Here is a 22,166-nt window from a genome sequence, read left to right as displayed (position 1 = left end):
TGTCTTCTATAAAAGGGCTCTGAGGGGAGCTCTGGAGAAACAACAGTTTCTTCTTGCCCTGAAGTCAGCTGTGGCTCAGTGGGTAGCACACTCGCCACAGAATCAGAAGATTGTGTGTTCAAGTCCCACTCCAGGAACTTGAACACACAAAAGAAAAATTAGGCTGACACTCCAGTACAATTCTGAGGGAGTGCTGCACTGTCAGCGTTGCCATCTTTTGCAAGAGACATTAAAACCCAGGCCCCGTCTGCTCTCTCAGGTGGATGTAAAAGATCCCATGGCAGTATTTCGAAGAAGAGCAGGGGAGTTATCCCCGGTGTTCTGGCCACTATTTATCCTTCAATCGACATAACAAAAACAGATTATCTAATCATTATCACATTGCTGTTTGTGGGAATTTGCTGTGTGCAATTGGCTACCGCGTTTCCTATACTCCAAAAGTACCTCATTGGTTGTAAAGCACTTCAAGATGTCCGGTGATCGTGAAAGGTGCTATATAAATGGAAGTCTTTCTTTCTTTTATATGTCAATTGTATGGCCCCAACTTGAGACGATCCAGAGGAAGGCTACCAGATTGATAACAAGTCTTAGGGCACTTAGTTATCAGGACAGGCTCAGGCAACCAGGGCTTTTCACTAGAGAACTCCCAATAGCTTGCATGATTTTCTTTGGGGGTCAAAGAAGATGTTCCAAGAGTTTCTCCCTGAATTAGCCGAAAGTTTTCCCCTCAAATTTTGTGTCTTCCAGGAACTTGGGAAGATGGGGGGGGTAAATGATCTGTATCTTGTCAGATGGGACAGGTTGGATAGACCAGTCAGTCATGCCTCTTCTTAATATGTTAATATAACTGCCCTGACTATGGTTCTATGACCAATCTGTCACAACTTCTAGTGGAATGGCTAATTTGTCAGTAATAGTTTAACTATGGAAAATTAAAGTCACTTGAAACAGAGAAGTTATATATTACCAGATTGATTAGACTGCCAATTAAAACCATTAAAGCAAAGATATGATTAAATTCACTTGCAATTTTATGCACCAAATCTCAGTGCAATCAATTGCAGTAGGTGTGATGAACACAGAATCCATCCTGCATTATGTTGTCAAATACACCTATATTATACCTTTTCATATCAATAAATGTCTCAATGGAAGTGGTTTCTGAAGATTTATTGCTTTGGTTGCTCAATCAGAAGCTGAAGACAGAGTTAGATTGCCGAGAGAGCAGATCATTGTGATCTCAAAGCATGGGAGAGGAGGAAGATGACATTAGAGGAGCATTAGGGTGGAAGACATCAAAACACACTCAGTATGTAAACCTGCATCTGTGCAGCAAAGCAGATCAAAAGCAGTGAAGCAAAGGAAATCACATTTTATAGATGCAATAAGGTGGGCAGAAAACAACTGCTGGTCCAAGAGGGTCTTGGCACAGGTGCAGAGACTGCAGCGAGGCATGAGATAGCTGGTCAGCGGCGAATTTGGTAACGTATTTATGCCCAATCATGGTGAACAAGTGGCCAACAAAAGGTTTGCATAACAACGAGCCTGCTCCGCCATTCAATAAGATCATGGCTAATCTGAGCGTGGACTCAGTGCCACTTCCCCGCCCACTCTCCATAACCCCTTATCGTTTATGGAACTGTCTCTTTCTGTCTTTAATTTATTCAATGTCCCAGCTTCCACAGCTCTCTGAGGCAGCGATTCCACAGATTTCCAACCCTCAGAGAAATTTCTCCTCATCTCTGTTTTAAATGTGCAGTCCCTTATTCTAAGATCATGCCCTCTAGTTCTAGTCTCCCCCATCAGTGGAAACATCCTCTCTGCATCCACCTTGTCAAGCCCCCTCATAATCTTATACGTTTCGATAAGATCACCTCTCATTCTTCTGAATTCCAATGAGTAGAGGCCCAACCTACTCAACCTTTCCTCATAAGTCAAGCCCCTCATCTCCGGAATCAACCTAGTGAACCTTCTCAGAACTGCCTCCAAAGCAAGTATATCCTTTCATAAATATGGAAACCAAAACTGCACGCAGTATTTCAGGTGTGGCCTCACCAATGGCCTTCCGATCACTTGCTGTATCTGCATATCTTTTGTGTTTTATGCACAAGTACCCCCAGGTCCCGCTGTACTGCAGCACTTTGCAATCTTTCTCCATTTAAATAACAACTTGCTCTTTGATTTTTTTCTGCCAAAGTGCATGACCTCGCACTTTCCAACATTATACTCCAGCTGCCAAATTTGTGTTCATTCATTTAGCCTGTCTATGTCCTTTTGCAGATTTTATGTGTCCTCCGCACATATTACTTTTCCTCCCATCTTTGTATAGTCAGCAAATTTGGCTACGTTACACTCAGTCCCTTCTTCCAAATCGTTAATATAGATTGTAAATAGTTGGGGTCCCAAGCACTGATCCCTGCGGCCCCCCTCTAGTTACTGATTGCCAACCAGAGAATGAACCATTTATCCCGACTCTGTTTTCTGTTAGCTAATCCTCTATCCATGTTAATATATTACCCCCAACCCCATGAACTTTTATCTTGTGCAGTAACCTTTTATGTGGCACCTTGTCAAATGCCTTCTGGAAGTCCAAATAGATCACATCCACTGATTCTCCTTTATCCACCCTGTTCATTACATCCTCAAAGGATTCCAGCAAATTTGTCAAACATGACTTCCCCTTCATAAATCCATGCTGACTCTGCCTGACTGAATTTTGCTTTTGCAAATGTCCTGCTTTTGTATAGTAAAAGGTTGGTCTGATGGTGGTATACCACAGTCTTTTGCTCTGTATTAACAAAGTGTGTAATACATTATATTTGTTTTTATATTTGACCATAGATTATACAGGGTAAGTATATTTTTGAAATAATTAGTAGAAATTGTCCTTTCTTATTAAAATACAAGATGGCGACTGGAGCTCAGCTATCTGTGAGAACATAGACAGGTCCTTTGATCTGTAGATGATTACAGAAGCTTTGGCCCATTTGCTAATCTAGTTTTACTTGGTTAAAATATTGATAGATAGGCAAAGCCTGGATGAGTTGTGAACAGCTACTTGTTAAGTAATTGCACAATTATGTATCTGAACTTGACTGACTGATCTTTCGATCAGAGGCTTTTTAGGCTGGGTTCTTCAATATTGTTAATTCAGTTTTCAGCTCAGTTTCTGAAATTGCCAGACTGTGTGTGGTAAGCGAGATTATCACCTCACCCACATACAAACATCATGTCGGGAAGTCAAAAAAAACTATCCTCAAAAAAAATCTTGCAGATTATTGGTCAATACAAGAAATGTGTTCCGGAATATATTTTAACTACCTGTGGTCTGAATTCAATCTTTGTTTTCTAAATATTTGTACCATCAGTTCTTGCTGTAACTTTCTGCTTCTGAGTAATTATCTCAGTTGCAAACATATCTACTAGTTTTAGCCTGAATGCAATAGCCCAACTGTGTGGAATTTACCACCCTCCCCCCCCATCCCAAATAGAAATGGTTGGCATCCCATATTGAGTATTCCCATGTTCTCCGGTCTTGCATCTTCCACCTTCTAGAAACTGGAGCTTAACAAAAACTCTGCTGCCCGTATCCTAACTCGCATCAAGTTCCATTCACCCATCATTATTGGCTCCCAGTCCCGCACCGACTCCTCTCATTTAAAATTCTCACCCTGGCATTTAAATTCCTTCATGGCCTCAACCCTCCCTAACTCTTTAACCTCCTCCAGCCCTACAAGAACTCTGCATTCCTCCAATTTTGCACTCTTGTGCATTCCCCACGCACTTTGCCCCATCACTGGCAGCCCAAGCTCTGGAGTTACCCCCTTCAAATTTCTCCGCCTCTTTCCTCCTTTTAAAACCTACCTCTTTGATCAAGCTTTGTCCTAATGACTCAGTCTTTGGCTCGATGTCAATTTTTTGTCTAATCCTTGGGACGTTTTACTATGTTAAAGGCATTATATAAAATGTAAAAGCTTTACACTGCAATTAAAGGATAATAGTTAGTCCTGTGACGCATTATCCATTCAAAATATGCGCCACATCAATGTGCAAGTGTCAGTTCATAGGAGACTTGGTCTGCTTTTGGAAACTGCTAAAAATTTTGAATTTTCATTAGATATACTCCTCAGGTTCAACATAAGTCTCCCCCATAAGCAGGCCTTGTGTCTTGTATGCCCAATATCTAAATGTGACCCATACCCTCACCACCCCACCCTCCCCCTGGTTACTGTCTCAGATTGAATCACACTGCTCAAAATCCTGCAACCTGTTTGACCGCGAGCTAATCTTCTACCTCGCCACAATACCTGCCTACTTCCACCTCCATAACATTTGCCCTCCCTCAGCCCATCTGCTGCTGAATCCCTCATTCATACATTCGACATCTCCAGATTCAATTATTTCAATGCTCTTCCGACTGGTCTCCAATTCTCAACCATCCATAAACATAATCTCATTCAAGCCTCTTGTGTATATCCTATCCCATGCCAAATGATTCTGTCTATCACACCAATCCTTGCTGATCTACACTGGCTTCTGGTCATTCAACAACTCAAATTTAAAATTTCCATCCATCTAAATACTTCCATGGTCTTGCACCTCCCTGTATCTGTAACCTGCTGCGGCTCTACAACCCAACCCCCCCATCTTCACCCTGCTTATGACACACTCAAAATTCTTTCCCTAAACCCATCGTTCCTTAAATCAATCTTTGACCAAATTTTTGATCACCCCTCCAAATCTTTTCTTCTGCAGCTCAGTAAGGTTTCAATAACAGCAATGAAATAAATGACCAGTATGTTTTAGGTGCTGGCCAGGACACCGGGAGAATGTTTTGCTCTTCTTTGAATAGTGCCATGGGATTATTTACGCCACCTGAGATGGCAGATAAAGCCTTGGTTTAATGTATCATCTGAAAGGTGGTCCCTCTGACAGTATAGAACTCCCTCAGTACTGCACTGGAATGTCAGTCTGGATACATGCACCAGTCTCTGGAATGAGGCTTGAACCCACAACCTTCTGACTTGGAGGCTAGGATGAGCTAAGACTGACACCAATCATAAAAGGACCGTGCTAGGTAAACAGTGACCGATTGTTTTCATTGATCAGTGAGATAGCAATGAATGCAAAAATTTAAGATAATCACAAAATTAGGTTGGAAAACATTTCTTTGCAAAAAGGGTAAAATGCAGAATTCTCTGCTAGACTACTGTTGAATCAGAGACAATAAAATGGTTATATATGTAAAGCATGCTCGAGTGTAAGAGGGGAATAGCGAAGCTTGATGGGTAATGAACTATCCGTTGTGTTAACCTTCATACAGATTTACATTCTGAATGAGCACATCCACCAAGGGCAAGTGGAGAGTCAACAGTCTGGAACATAGATTGTAAACAGCATCTGAATCTCATGAGAAACTAGGACATGATGACCGAAGTTCTCTTGGGAACAGGATAAGAAAGCAGGTGTTTTGGGAACAAGATGTCAAACCCTGGGAAGCATGGTTACTTCACACGTCATGAGAAGCTGAGGCAAAGTGACACCCATGGAATAACACATTCCAGAAGGGGGACATGTGATGAGAAATGGACAGGTGGGGAAGAACCACTCAAAGCTATCCGGATAAGAGTCAACAAATCAATGTAACTTCGCTGATAGCAATCGATGGTTTTGTAGGAGGGTCGCACCCCTCAGAATATGTATAACTGCCATTACAAATTGTTGTTCTGGGAAGTGTTCTTCGGAATATTTCCCCTGCATTTGCTCGAATAAAACATTGTTGAACCGAAGTTTTCGCCTGAGTGATTCTGTGGTCGCTATTAAGAGGGCAGGTGTCGACTCCTTAGATCAGGGAGTCCACCTCAACATGCCTCTACCACTCTTTCAGGCAATGAGTTCCAGACCCCCACCACCCTATGGGTGAAGACATTTCCCCTCAAATCCCCTCTAAACCTCCTACCACTTACTTTAAATCTATGCCCCCTGGTTGTTGACCCCTCTGCAAAGGGAAATAGGTCCTTCCTATCCACTCTATCTAGGCCCCTCATAATTTTATACACCTTAATAAGATCTCCCTCCCCTCAGCCTTATCTGTTCCAAAGAAAACAAACTCAGCCTATCCAATCTTTCCTCATAGCTAAAATTCTCCAGTCCAGGTAACATTCTTGTAAATCTCCCCAACTATACTCGCTCTAGTGTAATCACATATTTCTTGTAATGTGGTGACCAGAGCTGCACGCAGTACTCTAGCTGTGGCCTAACTAGTGTTTTATACAGTTCAAACATAACCTCCCTGCTCTTGTATTCCATGCCTTGCCTAATAAAGGCAAATATTCCATATGCCTTCTTAAGCACCTCATCTACCTGGCCTGCTACCTTCAGGGATCTGTAGACATGCACTCCTCTGCACTTTTCAGTGTCCTACCATTTAATGCCTTGTTAGCCCTTCCCAAATGAATTACCTCACACTTCTCGGGATTGAATTACATTTGCCACTGTTCTTCCCATTTAACCAGTTCATTGATATCTTCCTGCAGTCTACAGTTTTCTGCTTCATTATCAACCACACAACCGATTTTGGTATTATCTGCAAACTTCGTAATCATAACCCCTACATCCAAGTCTAAATCATTGATATACACCACTAAAAACATGGGACCTAGTACCGAGCCCTGCAGAATCCCGCTGGAAACATCCTTCCAGTCACAAAAACATCCATCAACCATTACCCTTTGCTTTCCGCCTCGGAGCCAATTTTGGATCCAACTTGCCATTTTGCCCTGGATCCCATGGGCTTTTACTTGCACTCTGGTATGTGGGACCTTATCAAAAGCCTTGCTAAAATCCATATACACTACATCAAATGCACTACCCTCATTATTACCTCCTCAAAAAATTCAATCAAGTTAGTCAGACACGACCTTCCCTTAACAAATCCATGACTGTCATTGATTAATCCACGTCTTTCTAAATGAAGATTTATCCTGTCCCTCAGAATTTTTTCCAATAAGGTTAGGCTGACTGGCCTGTAATTACTCAGTCTATCCCTTTCTCCCTTTTTAAACAAAGATACCACAATAGCAGTCCTCCAATCCTCAGGCACCACACTTGCAGCCAGAGAGGATTGGAAAATGATGGTCCAGACCACTGCAATTTCCACTTTTGCGTCTTAACAGCCTGGGATTCATTTCATCCGGCCCTGGGGATTTATTCACTTTCAAAGCTGCTAAACTCCATAATACTTCCTCTCTCACTAGGTTTATTTCATCTAATATTTCACACTTCTTCTCCCCTATTGTAATGTCTGCATCGCCCCTCTCTTTTGTGAAAACAGATGCCAAGTATTCATTAAGAACAATACCCACGTCTTCCGCCTCCACACACAGGTTACCTTTATGGTCTCTTATAGGCCCTACTCTTTTCAGTTATTCTCTTGCTCTTAATGTATTTATAAAACATCTTTGGGTTTTCCTTGCCAAAATGTTTTCATGTTCTCTCTTTGCTTTCCTGATTTCCTTTTAAATTTCACCTCTGTACTTTCTATACTCCTCTCGAGTTTCTGCAGTATTGAGCCCTCGGTATCTGTCACAAGCTTCCCTTTTTTTTTTAATCCTGTATGTCCCTTGACATCCAGGTGGCTCTAGATTTGTTAGTCCCACCCTTTTTCTTTAAGGGAACATACTTGCTCTGTACCCTCAGGATCTCCTCCTTGAATGCCTCCCACTGCTCTACCTTCAAGTAGCTGTTCCAGTCCACTATGGCTAAATCCCATCTCAGCTTAGCAAATTGGCTTTTCCCCAATTGAGAATTTTTATTCCTGGTCTATCTTTGTCCTTTTCCATAACTACCCTAAATCTAACCAAATTATGATCACTAGCACCAAAATGCTCTACCACTGATCTTCCACCCTGTAAAACTTTAGCTGAAGGGAAAGAAACAGGAATTTAACATTCTAATGACCACCTGACTGATGTACTTGCTCAAGGATTAGTGAACAAATACACAAGTATTTGAAGTAAATATTTTGGTCAGATTAACTGCCTTACACAGGTATGCAGATGCATATTAGGAAAGGCATGCCACAATCAGAAAGTTTGCATGGGACCAACAGTCTCTAAGCTGTGTGGTCACTCTAAAGCTGGCTCACCAGCTTTTAAATAGGAAAAACCGCACATGTGCGGTAATTTGAATGGGCTGCGCACCCAAAATAAATCAACAGGAACATTGCATGGGACTAATCTCTTTTTACCCATTCCCCCATCATCATAATTTCACAGTTCAGCGGGCAGATGGGTACCTACCCAATATGGAATTTAAAAGGGTTGCTTAGTGCAAGCAGTAATTAATTTCTAAATTGGTTTCTTCTTTCAAATGTTTACATTTAAAGATCAAACTTACTTTAAAAATCATAATAGAAGTTCACAGAGCAGCAAGCACAAGCTACTGACCCACATGGACAGTGCTACAGGTCTTTCACAGTATTGAAAGATTCCATACATTCATCTCCCCTTCCCAGCTCCCCACCCCCGCACCTTAAACGAACTAAAACGGACTACAATGACTGCAGGATCTAGGGCATTAATAGCCGTGCAGGATGGTTGTTCGACAGGTGCAGTTCTTTGCCAGCCACACCTTCACAGTGCTGCACTTGGCAGCAGTTGTGTTTATTTACAAAACTTCTCAATTTGATTGGTAATGGCTCCCAAACATGTCGAGAGGCCGATAAGTTACCAAACAGTGACACTTATTTACAGTTGTGCCTCTGACTAATTATACAGCTGGGACCCGTCGATGATCACAGTATAAATAAGATCTTAAAAGGCAAGCCAGGAGGGCAGAGAACTATTCACGATTTTAAAAAAAGCAATCTTGGTGTGAAGTGAATCATGCAGGAGACTCGAATACAGATTGAGGTAACTCCCCTTTAAATTATCACTTCCCCTTACTCATCAGGAATTTGTTGCTCTTTCTGAAGAGCAGTACTTTATTATAGCAACCTAATAAATTACAGCAGAAGGAAAGGCCTAGTGATATAGTTGGAACACTGCCCACTGAGGCTTGGATTCAAATCCAGCCCAGAATGAAAATGTCCTTTATCAGTTGTAAAATTCCAAAATGAAATAGATTTGGGAAAGGCTCACGCCAGTTCCTGGTATACACAAATCCACAACAACAAATATATATAATTCTGTATAAGCTGGCTTTTAGGTCAGCTTTTCTCAGACAGCCTGCGTGAATGATTTGCTGGGAAATGGAAGTATCGAATGGTACAGTAGGAGATGTTCTTCGGGGGCTGCGGTTAAAGGGTAAAAGACAGACAGACTTGCATTCTTATTGCCCCTGCCAGAGCATCCCAAAATGCTTCGCAGCCAATGAATTACTATTTGAAGTGCAGTGCAAAAATCAACAGTAACAACTTGCACCTTTAATGTAGAAAAGTTGTCCCAAGGTGCTGTTGTTTGGTAGGAAAACATGTCAGTTTGCATGCAACTAGGTCCCAGATAGCAATGAGATGAATGGCCAGTTAATCAGTTTAAGTGTTATTGCATTAAGAAAGAGCATGTAGTAAATCAGTCCCAGCCCCCCTTCCCCTGATGAATGTCTGTCCCACCTGTGACAGGGTCTGTGGCTCCCATATTGGACTGTTCAGCCACCAAAGAACTCACTTTAGGAGTGGAAGCAAGTTTTCCTCGATTCCAAGGGACTGCCTATGATGTTGCATTAGGATGAATGTTGGCCATGACACAGAACAGCTCCAACCCCCATCCACCACTCCCTTGAAATTTTTACTGAAGTTCCTGTCGCTGCACTTTTATCCTGAACTCCACCCATCCCCTTCCCCCATTTCTTATACACAACCTCAGTGTTCAAACCCACATCATTGCTAACTCTTCTTCTACCACTCTGCATCAGCTTCTCCTCTGTGAAATGCCTCAAGACTTCTACTACGTTAAAGGTGTTACACAAGTACAAGCTGCTGTTCTTTTACTACTACTAATTGCTGTTATCGTGACTGTTGAATTTCCTGTGGAGTTCTGCTTCATGTGCTAAGAAGATGGGCGCTTTCAGAACACTAGACATGGAATACAATGGGGTCTGCCAGCAGGAACTTTGAAACAGGGGTAGGACAATCCTGCATGTATTCTAATGGTTAGTGGCAGTGATTAAATTATCTAATTGAGAGATTCATACAGCATTATCTCCTGCTTGAACTAGCATTTGGCAATTGCATCCCTCTTCCCCAGTCAAGATTAAATTAGGAATCTCTCTATGGGTTTTCTTTTAAATAATACATGTGGTTTCAATTTTACATTAAGGGAAAGGTTATTTAGTTCTTGGTTGGTTTCTGTTTCATGGAGTGGATGTCTTTGCTGCTGATGCGTGCACTAGTGGGTTAATGATTATTGCCAACAATTAAGGATTTTATCAAGTAATGATCTGCAGTCGATTAATGAGCATGTTATTGTCATCATTGTGGACCGTTGCTACCTGTTCTCAAAGTTCAGGTCCAGAATGGGTTAAATGTTGAATAAACATTTGTGTTTACTACACAGATGTCTTATTTCATCTTTGTTGTTTACTGAACACAAGCCACTTATCTAACAAAGCAGAAAGACTCTATTCTGCTGTAATTCAAGTTTTTTCCCCCAAAATATAAACAAGCCCCATTATTCAAAGAATCCCTTGATGTTTAGTAGTCTGTATTCTTGTTGAACAGAGTAATTAAAATGTTTACAATGCTTCAACAACAAAGCTACTTTATTCCTCAATTTTGTTTTGTTTAATCTATTATTTTCTCCCCTACTTTTTTGATTCCTCTTTACACATTTATTTTCCTGGCCCAGATTTGCATAAGATGTAGGATGGCAATCTGCACTCCAGGCTTCTGTCAATGTTAATCCGGCATGAAGTAGTTCAATGGAAACTCCCCTGTTAAAAAAAAGATTGCAAACATAAAAGGTAGAGAAGGTACTCCAGTGTGGATGGGGTTTTGCTAATCAGAACTTGGGGCGGGGTTCTCTACCACACCATTGATGCCAGTGTTGTCAGCATAACTGTCACTCTACACCAGCCTGGTCATTTACCCTCTTATGCCCCCAGCATTGATTCCTCAAGTCCAAAAGGGCGCAGATTTGAGCGTATCTGGCGCACAACTGGTTTAGCGATCCATTGCCACATCTGGTTGGGCAACATCAGGCTTATGAAACTCCATCTTTTGGTGCAGACTCGAAGGGCCGAATGGCCTACTCCTGCACCTATTTTCTATGTTTCTATAAGTATGCAACATACATAGCAAGTTTATTATATTATATATTTCTGAAGATAGAATTTTAAATTTACAGAGAGTTTTCCTCCTTGCATTTTTTTGGGTGGGTGGGAGAAAGAGTGCAAATCTATCATTACTGTGCTCAACAGGTGGATTTTTAAATCTCCACTATTTTACTGTTTTATGCTAATAGTAGCTTCCCAGGCAAATTATATGCATTTAAATGTTAGTTTAACTGCTGCTCTGTTTACCGTGCAACTTTAGGCTGAATAGTCCAGTCCAACCCCACCACCTCGTATCCGGACTCCGAAATATCTTCCAAGGCATAATGGGCATCCTTTGCAAACACAATCTGGAAAAAAGCACATCAAGACAGGTTATTTGACAAATAAACCTCATCTTCAGACAACCATAAACTTTGCCAACTTCTCTCAACAAAGTTATACTTGAATTAACCTAGTATAAGCCTCAGTGCGATCCAATGATGTGGAGCACAATTAGATTTCCATTTAAATCACAAGAAACAAGATCATCTCTGCCCATCCATACCTGTCTTACAGGCATCATAAATTCTACATGCCTATTTAGTCTCTGTTTCAAGAAGAGCTATCTCAGCATTTACATCATATAGCTTACAAATTTGCCCCAATGTAAATGCATATTGGATCTGCGGACTCATTAACTCAACAACTTGAGTTTTGCATGGTGTTATTTTGGACCAGTTACTGCAGTAGACTGGTGGTTAACAGGACTGGGTTCCAGTGGTATGTATCTGTCCTGAGATTTTCTTCCAGACTTCAGTCAAAAAATATATCCTACTTCTCCCCTGGGCTTCTGGGTCAAATAGTGAAGCATCCTATCTTGATCAGGGCAAGAATGGGGATGAATCAAACCAGGAAAAACTTGCACTTATCAGCTGTGTGGACTAATGGAATGTTTGCCTTCCTTCATCATAAGGGGGTTGGAATACAAGAATGACAAAATGATGCTTTAGTTGTGCAGAGCCTTGTTCAGACCCCATATGGAGTACTACATTCAACTTTAGGCACTGCACCTCACAAAATATATTTTGGCCTTGGAGGGGGGTGTACAGTATGATTCGCCAGAATGAAACTGCAGTGTAAAATATTAAATTATGAGGACAGATAGCCCAAACTTGATTTGTATTTGAGTTTAGAAGGTTGAGCAGCAATCTAATTGAGGTCTTTAAAATGATAAAGGGATTCGATAGGATAGATACAGAAAAACTATTTGCTTTGGTGGGGAATCCACAACGAGGGCTAGGTCATTTCGGAGTGAATTTTTTCACGCAAAGCAGTGGCAATCTGGAACTCTCTTCCCCAAAAAGCTATGGATACTGGCAGAATTGAAATTTTCAAGACCGAGATTGATAGATTTTTGTTAGGTATTAAGCGATATGGAACAAAGGCAGATAAATGGAGTTGAGGTACAGATTAGCAAGGATCTAATAGAATGATGGAACAAACTCAAGAGGCTGATTGCCTACTCCCATTCCTTTATTCCTACATTCCCCAGGTCATTCAATGGCAAGAAACCTCAAGTGTGTTGATCTTATTTTTTACCCTTACAGCTAGTAGAGAGGAGTCTTTCATCCCATCAGTCTGAGAGTTGAACCTTAGCCCCAGAGGGTAAAGCACAAAAAAACAACAGTTTGAATATGGCTCTCCATCCCCGTGTCCTCTGAGCAGTACTTCCTCCTGATAGCAAGGCCATGATTGGGAAGCAGTGTGATGAAACTGATGTATGCTGTTTTGCCATGCTTACAGGTATATTTACCTTCTCCTTTTGAGACCACACAATTTGTTAATTGTAAAAAGGGAATTGATGCAAAATCTCTACAAAGCTTGCCTGGAGTAATATTGCTTTTATACATACTGAATGATCCTTACAGTCTTCAGTGTACCAAGTATGAACAATCTGGTATCAGTTCCCAATTATGGTAGAATTTTGATTTTCTGCCACAATGGAAATTTGTGAATAATTGTGTTTCACTGGAACAAGGAGCACATTGAGCAAATCATCAGGGAGGGCAGGGGAGCTCGGATACAAGATCCCAGTTAATTAGACATTTCACTGCTCCCCCCACCCCCCCCCCCCCACACCCCACCGCAATAAATTGAATAATTCATTGGTCTCCCATCCCACCAACAGAAAACAAATGTTCCATCAAGTCTTGCCATAATAAACTGAATTCCCCTCTTCCACCAAGTAAACTAAATATTCACTGACCCCACTCCAGCCAATTGCATATATTCAGCTTCTACGGGAATTAGCAACGGCTGTGGTTCTGTTCAGAATACAAATGAAAAAGACCATTTGACACTGTTCATTGTACAGTTTTAAACACACCCTCGTACACACACAAACCTTTAAATACTATAAGCAGTATTTTATGTGCAATCCGCCATATTCCGTTCTTAGTTATTTCGCAGGATAGGTTTAAAGTATTATCAGTAACATTTGTTAGTTCATGAATGGCATTGGCAGAGAACAGGCAACAGATTGATTACACACCCTGTTATAGGCAAAACTTAAATAACTAAAACTAATGCAGTGCCTTTAACATAGCTATTCAAAGTGACCAGACACTAAACAGGAGTTTGGGAGAAATGCTAGAGTAAGTCATCAAAGTCATGGCTGAAAAGGAAGTGCTTATGGGGACTTTTAAAAGTGGGTGTAGATAAATAAATAAATAATGCTTCATTTTCAAAGATGACTGGGAATATTATTATTCTCTTCCTTAACTGTGAATGGCTCCAAAAGGCAAATATAGTCAGTGTCTTTCACATGTGAAGTCCCTTGTGTTTGTTGAGCTATGCCTGGCTGTTTGTGTATTCCTGCTTTTAGCTTCTTGTTTCTAGTTTCTGAATGGTGCATTATTCCTATGTCTTCACACCTAGTTGAACAGCTGTATGTCCCTTCCTATGGTCATTTGCCAGTTTCTCCCATCCAAGATCAAGAAATGATTATATTATGCTGCCACACCATCACAATTTGCATTTGTATTGCACCTTTAACATAGAAAAGAGGACTTAAGAGTAGCAGTGACCTAGGGAGAAGTTTTAGGGAGAAGAGCCAGAGGGATTTAGGGAGGGAATTCCACAATGTGGAGCCTAGGCAGGTGAAGACATTGGCACCAATCATGGGGCAGAGAGGAGAATGCACAAGAGGCCAGAATCAGATGAACTGAGAGGGTGGGTGGGATAGGAATAGAAGGTAGAGATAGGGAGGGAAGACACCTTCTTTCTGGATTTTGTGGCATTGTGTTGCCATTTTCCAGTAAGTCATAAATGAATTGCTTTGGTAGTCATCGCTGATAACATGGCTTGTCCATTTCAGTAGTGCCTTGACCAGCACAAACTCAATATCATGAGCCACTGTTTGAGAGTTTGTCCTGCCTTTTTATTTTCATGATGACACAGTGCCATATATGGAATTAATCCATTTCATGGATAAGATGCCTCAACCAGTGAGCGGTATGGAAGGTGTGAACAGGCACATACAGTGACCAATACAGGAGAAGAAAAATTATTTCTGAATTAAACTCTCATTATAGCAAACAGATTAGGATTGTAGAGCCCTTAATACAACAAAATTTCCCTTTAAGCATTCAACATGTATTGGCCTGGATACAGTACAGAATGTATGCATTGAAGTAATCCTAACATTACAATTGAGGTATTGTATACGCACAGACACACACATCCCCAATCTGGGAGAGGTCAACATAGAGATCACGGAACAGATTACATAGAACATGAAGATGTATTAAAATGTCTACTGGAATGAAAGCAACCATACAGAATGTCTTGGAGAGGCATGTTAACTAAACCAGTATCAGGACTCTCTATGAAATGAAAACTTGATATTGAAATTTAAGGTCTTAAGGAAGATTTAAAATTTAAAAAGGATTGATTTATTTGCATTTGTATAACTTAACATCTGCTGTGTAATTAACAACTAAAAAAAAACACTTAAAATAAAATCTGGGTTACAAACTCACCTTTCACCTCTGACTTGGGTGCAAATGCAGGCCAAACTGACAGGATGATATCTCTTCTACCTGCTGGTGTAAGGGTCCTATGTGAAATGAGTTTGAACAGTTTCAATCCCGTTCTGGGTGGGCTCCTTAATTGGCAAACTCACTCAGAGAGGATGGTGCAGCAAATGGAAATACATCACAGTAGTTGGTGCTTTTCTGAGGTTAGAGCTGATGCACATTGTTGGGGTAAAGCAAATGGAACTTTATTCTGCATCTAACCATTCTATAGCTGACCAGGGAGTGCTTGGTGCTGACAAAGTGTGCCCAAATGGAAAGTATTCCATTTGTGAACACTTACCTCCCTCATCACAAAATGTACACAAAAAAAAGCTAGTTTATTATCTGTTCTTGGACCGTGACTACCACCTGCAAGGCAGTATTTATTGCCCACCCCTAGTTGCACTGGGCTTCATAAAAGGAGATGGTAGCTTCGGTTGTTGGTGACATTCTTTTTAAGTTTGCATTACATTTTCCTTCATGCATCATGCTGAGTAATCCACCATTTTTGAATGTGTTTGTTTCTGCCAGTTCTTTCGTTCATAATTCTTAGTTGCTGCTAGAATTCAAATTACAGTAAAACAATGGGGAGTGGATATTCCTCTGGGGTTTCTGAAGATGCTGCTTCTTTAAGATAAGGAGGAAGAGTTCACAAGGGACCAACAAATGTAGGTGCAATGGCACAGAGACTGTTTGACCCATACTGATAGATCCTCACTTCCACCACTTCGCAAGACAGTATCACCTGCAGCAGGATGACCTATGGAATGGGGGCAGCTCTTTCCATAGACGGTTTACTACAGCATGAAGCTTTCATGCTACTTTTGCATCCAAGTTACCCCAAAGAATAGCTGACACATCAGGAAGTCTGCAGTGCACACATGCATCAAGCAAATGGCAAATTCTATGTTTGCAGGGAGCAACACCTTCATTACTTTGCATTTACTGGACAGTACAGAGAGCTTTCACCAGGGTTCTCGAGGGCAAGGTGTTTCAGATGCCACCCATGTGGATAGAGAGCTACTCATATCAATTCCACAGCCTACATATATATCAAGGGTTTGAATGGCAAGAGTTCACACTCAGTTAATATTCAAATGATGCCTGATCAATTAAACGTGTTAGTGGCTGTTACCCAGGAGCCATTCTCCACATCTTTACTATGCAACTGTCCATAGTGCCAGCATCATTTGAAAAAGATACACTGCGTGAATGGGCTGGTAGGGGAACAAGGCTCTCCTGTGCATCCATGGCCGCTAACCCCAGAGAGAAACTCACCATGTCCGTGTGATGGAAGAAAACAACAAAAAAGTATTTTAAACAAAGTGGATACATACACAGTACACAACTAGAGATCTGATAACTGAGAAGCAGCAAAGTTAGGAATTAATTATGGTCAGAGAAAGTGGGTAAAAGTTGTATTCCATTGTGCTTTATCTAAATCTCACCAAATCCCATGTTGAGGAAGTTTCATGAAGTCAGCAGTTGTGGTACAAAGAAATAATCATTACCCCCTTTATAAAATTTAAACAAGTACAGAATTCTAATTAATGTAAACATCTTTGTTTTGTTCCATTATTTTCAATGGATTTTATATCTGTTTAACCAATCAAAGCTCCAGGGAACTGAATTAATATGAACAGAAATAGCCATCAACTAAAGTGCCTCATCATCAACAGCATATATTACTTTAGCCTCCTACAGTGCTAGATGCAGTAACCAACCCAGGCCAGTACCTCTGGTGATCACATCAACATGCACCAAGGAAACAAATATTAAATAATAATCAAATAAAACAAAAAGGATGTTTGAGTTAACCCAGAATTATGTGCAACAATTTGATCCTTAACGATCAGAATCTCCCATGAAGAAGCTGCCGAGAGTTGACCTGTTGTACAGTTCTGCACCCCCTGTAGATGCATTCTGAAAACAGGAAGTATTGGACAAAACAATTAATGGCTTCCTTTTTGACAAAGTCTATTCGTTAAAACATTATTGCATTGTGAATTATCTGGAAAATACAGTACAGGAGAAAAGACCTAGATTCTGACTTAAAGCTTCCTTTTAAAGCAAAAATAAAATCTATAAGCCTGGAGGCTTATTGGTTAACAAATTCAGTAGTAGCTCATTTGAAATAAGATTCTGGGAGATCAGAGATGGCCAGTCTGCACGAAGGCATAAATCTAGCCATGAGCAGGCTCTATAGCTGTCTAGAAAGCCATTGTATTCATGCAGATTATGGATTAGCCATCTCTTTCTCTCCCTCTCTACATAGCTGGGGCGATTTTGTGAATCTGAGTTTACCAGTGAGGTTACAAACCCGCTTTTCTCCTTTTTAAGTACAATTATTTTTGAAAAATAATAAAAAGGCAATTAAAAAACTAACGTGACAGTAAATTGTAGTGAATACTGTTAGTATTACCTTTTCATTATTATTAATAATGAGAAACCAAGATGAAGTGCCGAAGCCCATAAATGCAGGACCATCACCGAAGTTGCTAGGTAAGGAAAACAATCAGCTGGAGAGTTAAGAGATTGAACTATTGACCCTTGCAGGGGAGGTGATGACACCAAGTGGTTATGTGAAGAAGCACACAAAATACAAACAGCTCTTGGGGTGTTCAAATCCAACAGTAGAGAGAACAAACTGATATCCAAAATTGCCCAAAGTCATTGTAACACAATGTAATTTCTGTACCCCAAGGAGCAACAACTTACAAATCATCGGCCTCAAACAACAACAATCTTTTAAAAACTAAATATTTACTTGAGCATCAGGATTTTATGTTGGCACTAAACTACAGCAATGCTATCAGCACAGTTGAAAACCATTAATGAGGACTTTTGTTCAAATGGAACAAAATGTTTGTTTAATATAGCAACTGGACAAAGGGCTTGTGTTCACATTAAAGGTGCATTGTAACTGTGAGAAACATGTTTTGCAAAATTTTTTAAGCCAGTTTTGTATACAGAATGGTGGATGGGGGGGTGGGGGGAAATAATCCCATCTCTACCCCCGCCCCGAGAAGCAGAAAACACATTAAGTACTTGCATGTGTGAATAATAAAAATTCATGGGCATTGCTGGCAAGGCCAGCAGCGACCACATAAATACTATTATTACCCATCCCCAATTGCTCTCCAGAAGGTGGTGGTGAGCTGCTTTCTTGAACCGATGCAGTCTGTGTGATGAAGGTACGCCGAGAGTCCTGTTAGGGAGTTATAGGATTTTGACCCAGTGACGATGAAGGAACGGCGACATAGTTCCAAGTCAGGATGGTGTGTAACTTGGAGGGGAAGTTAGAGATGATGGTGTTCCCATGCGCCTTCTGCCCTTGCCTTTCTAGGAGGTAGAGGTCGCAGATTTGGGAGGTGCTATCGCAGAAGCCTTCGTGAGTTGCTGCATTGCATCTTGCAGCCATAGTGCGCTGGTGGTGGAGGGAGTGAATGTTTTAAGGTGGTCGAAGGCGTTCCAATCAAATGGGCTATTTTGTCCTGGATTATGCCAAGCTTCTTGAATGTTGTTAATGTGGAGAGTATTCCATCACACTCCTGACTTGTGCCTTGTAGCTGGTGGAAAGGCTTTGGGGATGAGAGTCATTTGCTGTAGAACACCCAGCCTCTGACCTACTCTTGTAGCCACGGTATTTATGTGGTTGGTCCAGTTAAGTTTCTGGTTAATGGTGACACCCCCCCCCCCCCCCAGGTTGTTGTTGGCAGGGGTTTCGGCGATGGAATGTCAAGGGGAGGTGGTTTGACTCTCTCTTGTTGGCGATGGTCATTGCCCGGCACTTGTGTCGTGCGAATGTTACTTGCTACTTATCAGCCCAAGCCTGAATGTTTTGCCCTTTAAGGGACTCTTTCTCTACTTATACTTTATGCTAGCAATAATCTCAGTAAAGAATAGGATCCAAAAGGAAATTACACTGTTTTCTTCAGCTCCATCTAGAGGTGTAAGCAGGCACAGCAATAATTCCAAAATAGATCAAAAAATTAGACACTAGAATACTCATGGTTACTTATCTGCTGAAATTAGGAGGACAGAGGAAACTATATCCCTACAATTATAAAGTTGCACTGACTGCAGGATTAACTATAACTATTACCTTCAACACCTCCAAACTCACTGGGTGATTAAAGTCAGTGGATTAAAAATAGTTTTGTAAGTAACTTTGATTTCGTGGTTTGTGCACTTGTCCAAGCCATCATTATTTTCTGGGGAAAGGGAAGAAGGAATCAGAAGGAAACGCTTCAACACTCTGGCAGTAATTAGCAGCCTGTACATCATATCATAGAAATTTACAGTACAAAAGGAGGCCATTTCGGCCCATCGTGGCCAATAAAGAGCTATCCAGCCTAATCCCACTTACCAGCTCTTGGTCCGTAGCCTTGCAGGTTACAGCACTTCAAGTGCATATCCAAGTAGTTTTTAAAAGTAGTGAGGGTTTCTGCCCCTACCACCTTTTCAGGCAGTGAGTTCCATACCCCCACCACCCTCTGGGTGAAAATATTTCCCCTCAAATCCCCACTAAACCTCCTACCAATTACTTTAAATCTATGCCCCCTGGTTGTTGACCCCTCTGCTAAGGGAAATAGGTCCTTCCTATCCACTTGATCTAGGCCCCTCATAATTTTATACACCTCAATAAGGTCTCCCCTCAGCCTCCTCTGTTCCAAAGAAATCAAATCCAGCCTATCCAATCTTTCCTCATAGATAAAATTCTCCAGTCCAGGCAACATCCTCGTAAATCTCCTCTGTACCCTCTCTAGTGCAATCACATCTTTCCTGTAATGTGGTGACCAGAACTGCATGCAGTACTCTAGCTGTGGCCTAACTAGTGTTTTGTACAGTTCAAGCATAAACTCCCCGCTCTTGTATTCTGTGCCTCGGCTAATAAAGGCAAGTATTCCATATGCCTTCTTAACTACCTTCAAGGATCTGTGGACATGCACTCCAAGGTCCCTTTGTTCCTCTACACTTCTCAGTGTCCTACCATTTAATGCCTTGTTAGCCCTCCCCAAATGCAAATATGCTTGCTTGTATTAAAACTGCTTTGGGGAAATAACAGTGGATCAATGTAAAGTGATTACAGGATTAAAATGAGAAGTAGGAATAAGATAAGGCTATTCAGCCCATCGAACCCACCACAATTCTTTCCTCCCTTGCCATCAAGCATAAATTCTGATTCATCAGCGAGTAGAGGAAATCTGTGCGTTTCCATTTTGGATGCTTGAATCAAGCCTGCTTTTGCCATGCTTGGCGACAGTATATCCCATACTGCAAGGGTGAAATCATTATTCAGGTAACATTTGGTTCCTAACATAGGGTTCAAGTTACGGCTCGAGTTGCTCCTATTTTTTTTGAGCAACTAGTTTAGAATGGTGTATCTTAGAAATTGCAATTCTCAGCATTTAGTTTGCCCCAATTCTGGTGAGTTAGAATAGTTTCGTTTTAGAACAGTTTTTTTCCAAAAGGGGCCGTTACCAGCCACTTACGCAGGTTTTGCAAGTTTAGGAAGCGAAAACTTATTACAAACTAACTTAGAATGGAGTAAGTGTAGATTTTTGAACTTTACCTACACTTTATAGGAAACGAGAGATTGGGGGGAGGGCGGGAGGGAAGGGAAGTTTACAAGCATTAAACACTTCACTTTTACAAATAAAGAGCCATCATCAATAATAAATAAATCAATAAATCAAACAAAAAAAATAAAAAATTAAAAAAAATAATAAAAAATCAATCAATAAAAAAAATAATTAAAAGTTTCTACTCACCTACTGCAGGACCGTGAGCCCTCCAGCAGCGTGCTGGGACGGGGCTCCCCAGGAGATGCCGGTCCGGTGGAGCCCGCTGCCGACCAGGACTTCGGGCGGGCCCCGCCCCCAGCAGGCGACGGACCACTGACCAGGACTTCGGGCAGGCCACGCCGACGATGAGGACGCCACTTCGGGCGGGGCCCGCCCCCAGCGAGATGCCGGGCGGGTGGACCCTGCCGCCGACGAGGAGTTTGGGCGGGACCTTCCCCCAGGAGATGCCGGGCGGGCCGCCGCAGAACAGGCAAGTACTGTCAGGCCACTCGGCCCAGGATAGGGGCGATGTCCCTTCGGCCAGGGATAGGGTTATCGCCTGGAGACAGGTCGCGCTGGGAGAGCCAGGAGCTACTGCGCACACGCGCAGCTGCCGGCACTGTTTTTGGCGCAGGGCCGTAGCTCCGCCCCCAGCAGCTCCTGCTGCGCCGCGCCAAGCTGGAAACGGCCCTACAGCTATCAGAGAATCGAGGTGTAAATATTTGGCACTTTTTCAGTTCTACGATGTGCGCCGTTCTAGCGGGGGTCCGAAACTTGAGCCCATGATTACATCTCTGTCCCTAGTGATAAGAACTTCATGTCAAACCAGCGGATTCTACTCCAAACCCCATCCCAATGAGCACCAATTAAGCTCCTTTGACCTCTCCTCACCATTACTGATATAAGATCTGGCACCATTCTTTGAACCTTTCCCCAATGATGTCTGTGATTTTTCATAGAGTAAAGACGAGCATGCAAGCAAATATCTGCACAGTCCCATAAAACACAAAGCAAAATAAAAAGTCAAGGAGCAAAAACAAAATAGTAAACATTTTTGGCTATTGAATAAATTAGAAGCTATTAACAAGCCAAAGGTGGAAAAAATAGAGTCGCACAACAGGCAGGGAGAGGGAATTCATTCACCCATGGAAACCTATCTCCATTAGGCACACTGAGTCCAGTGTTGATCACCATTTCTCTACAGCCAGGAAGCGCTGCAAATATGGCAAGCACGGTTTAGTGTAGCAAGCACTGCTCAGTCCCTTCAATCTCC

At 41.7% G+C, this 22,166-nt stretch overlaps 1 protein-coding gene across 1 annotated transcript in view; it reads right to left on the bottom strand.

Annotated features, from left to right (window-relative positions):
• The window catches only part of urod (uroporphyrinogen decarboxylase), a 69,996-nt gene that overhangs the window by 8,282 nt on the left and 39,548 nt on the right, over window positions 1-22,166 (bottom strand). The window contains exon 8 of the mRNA XM_070886759.1: window positions 11,518-11,618. Coding sequence (XP_070742860.1) covers window positions 11,518-11,618 — 101 coding nt within the window. The remainder of the gene's footprint in view (window positions 1-11,517; window positions 11,619-22,166) is intronic.

Source organism: Pristiophorus japonicus, chromosome 8, assembly GCF_044704955.1.
Source record: "Pristiophorus japonicus isolate sPriJap1 chromosome 8, sPriJap1.hap1, whole genome shotgun sequence".
Taxonomy (NCBI): Eukaryota; Metazoa; Chordata; class Chondrichthyes; family Pristiophoridae; genus Pristiophorus; species Pristiophorus japonicus.
The sequence above is the reverse complement of the archived record's forward strand: the minus strand, read 5'-3'. Positions and strand labels throughout refer to the sequence as shown.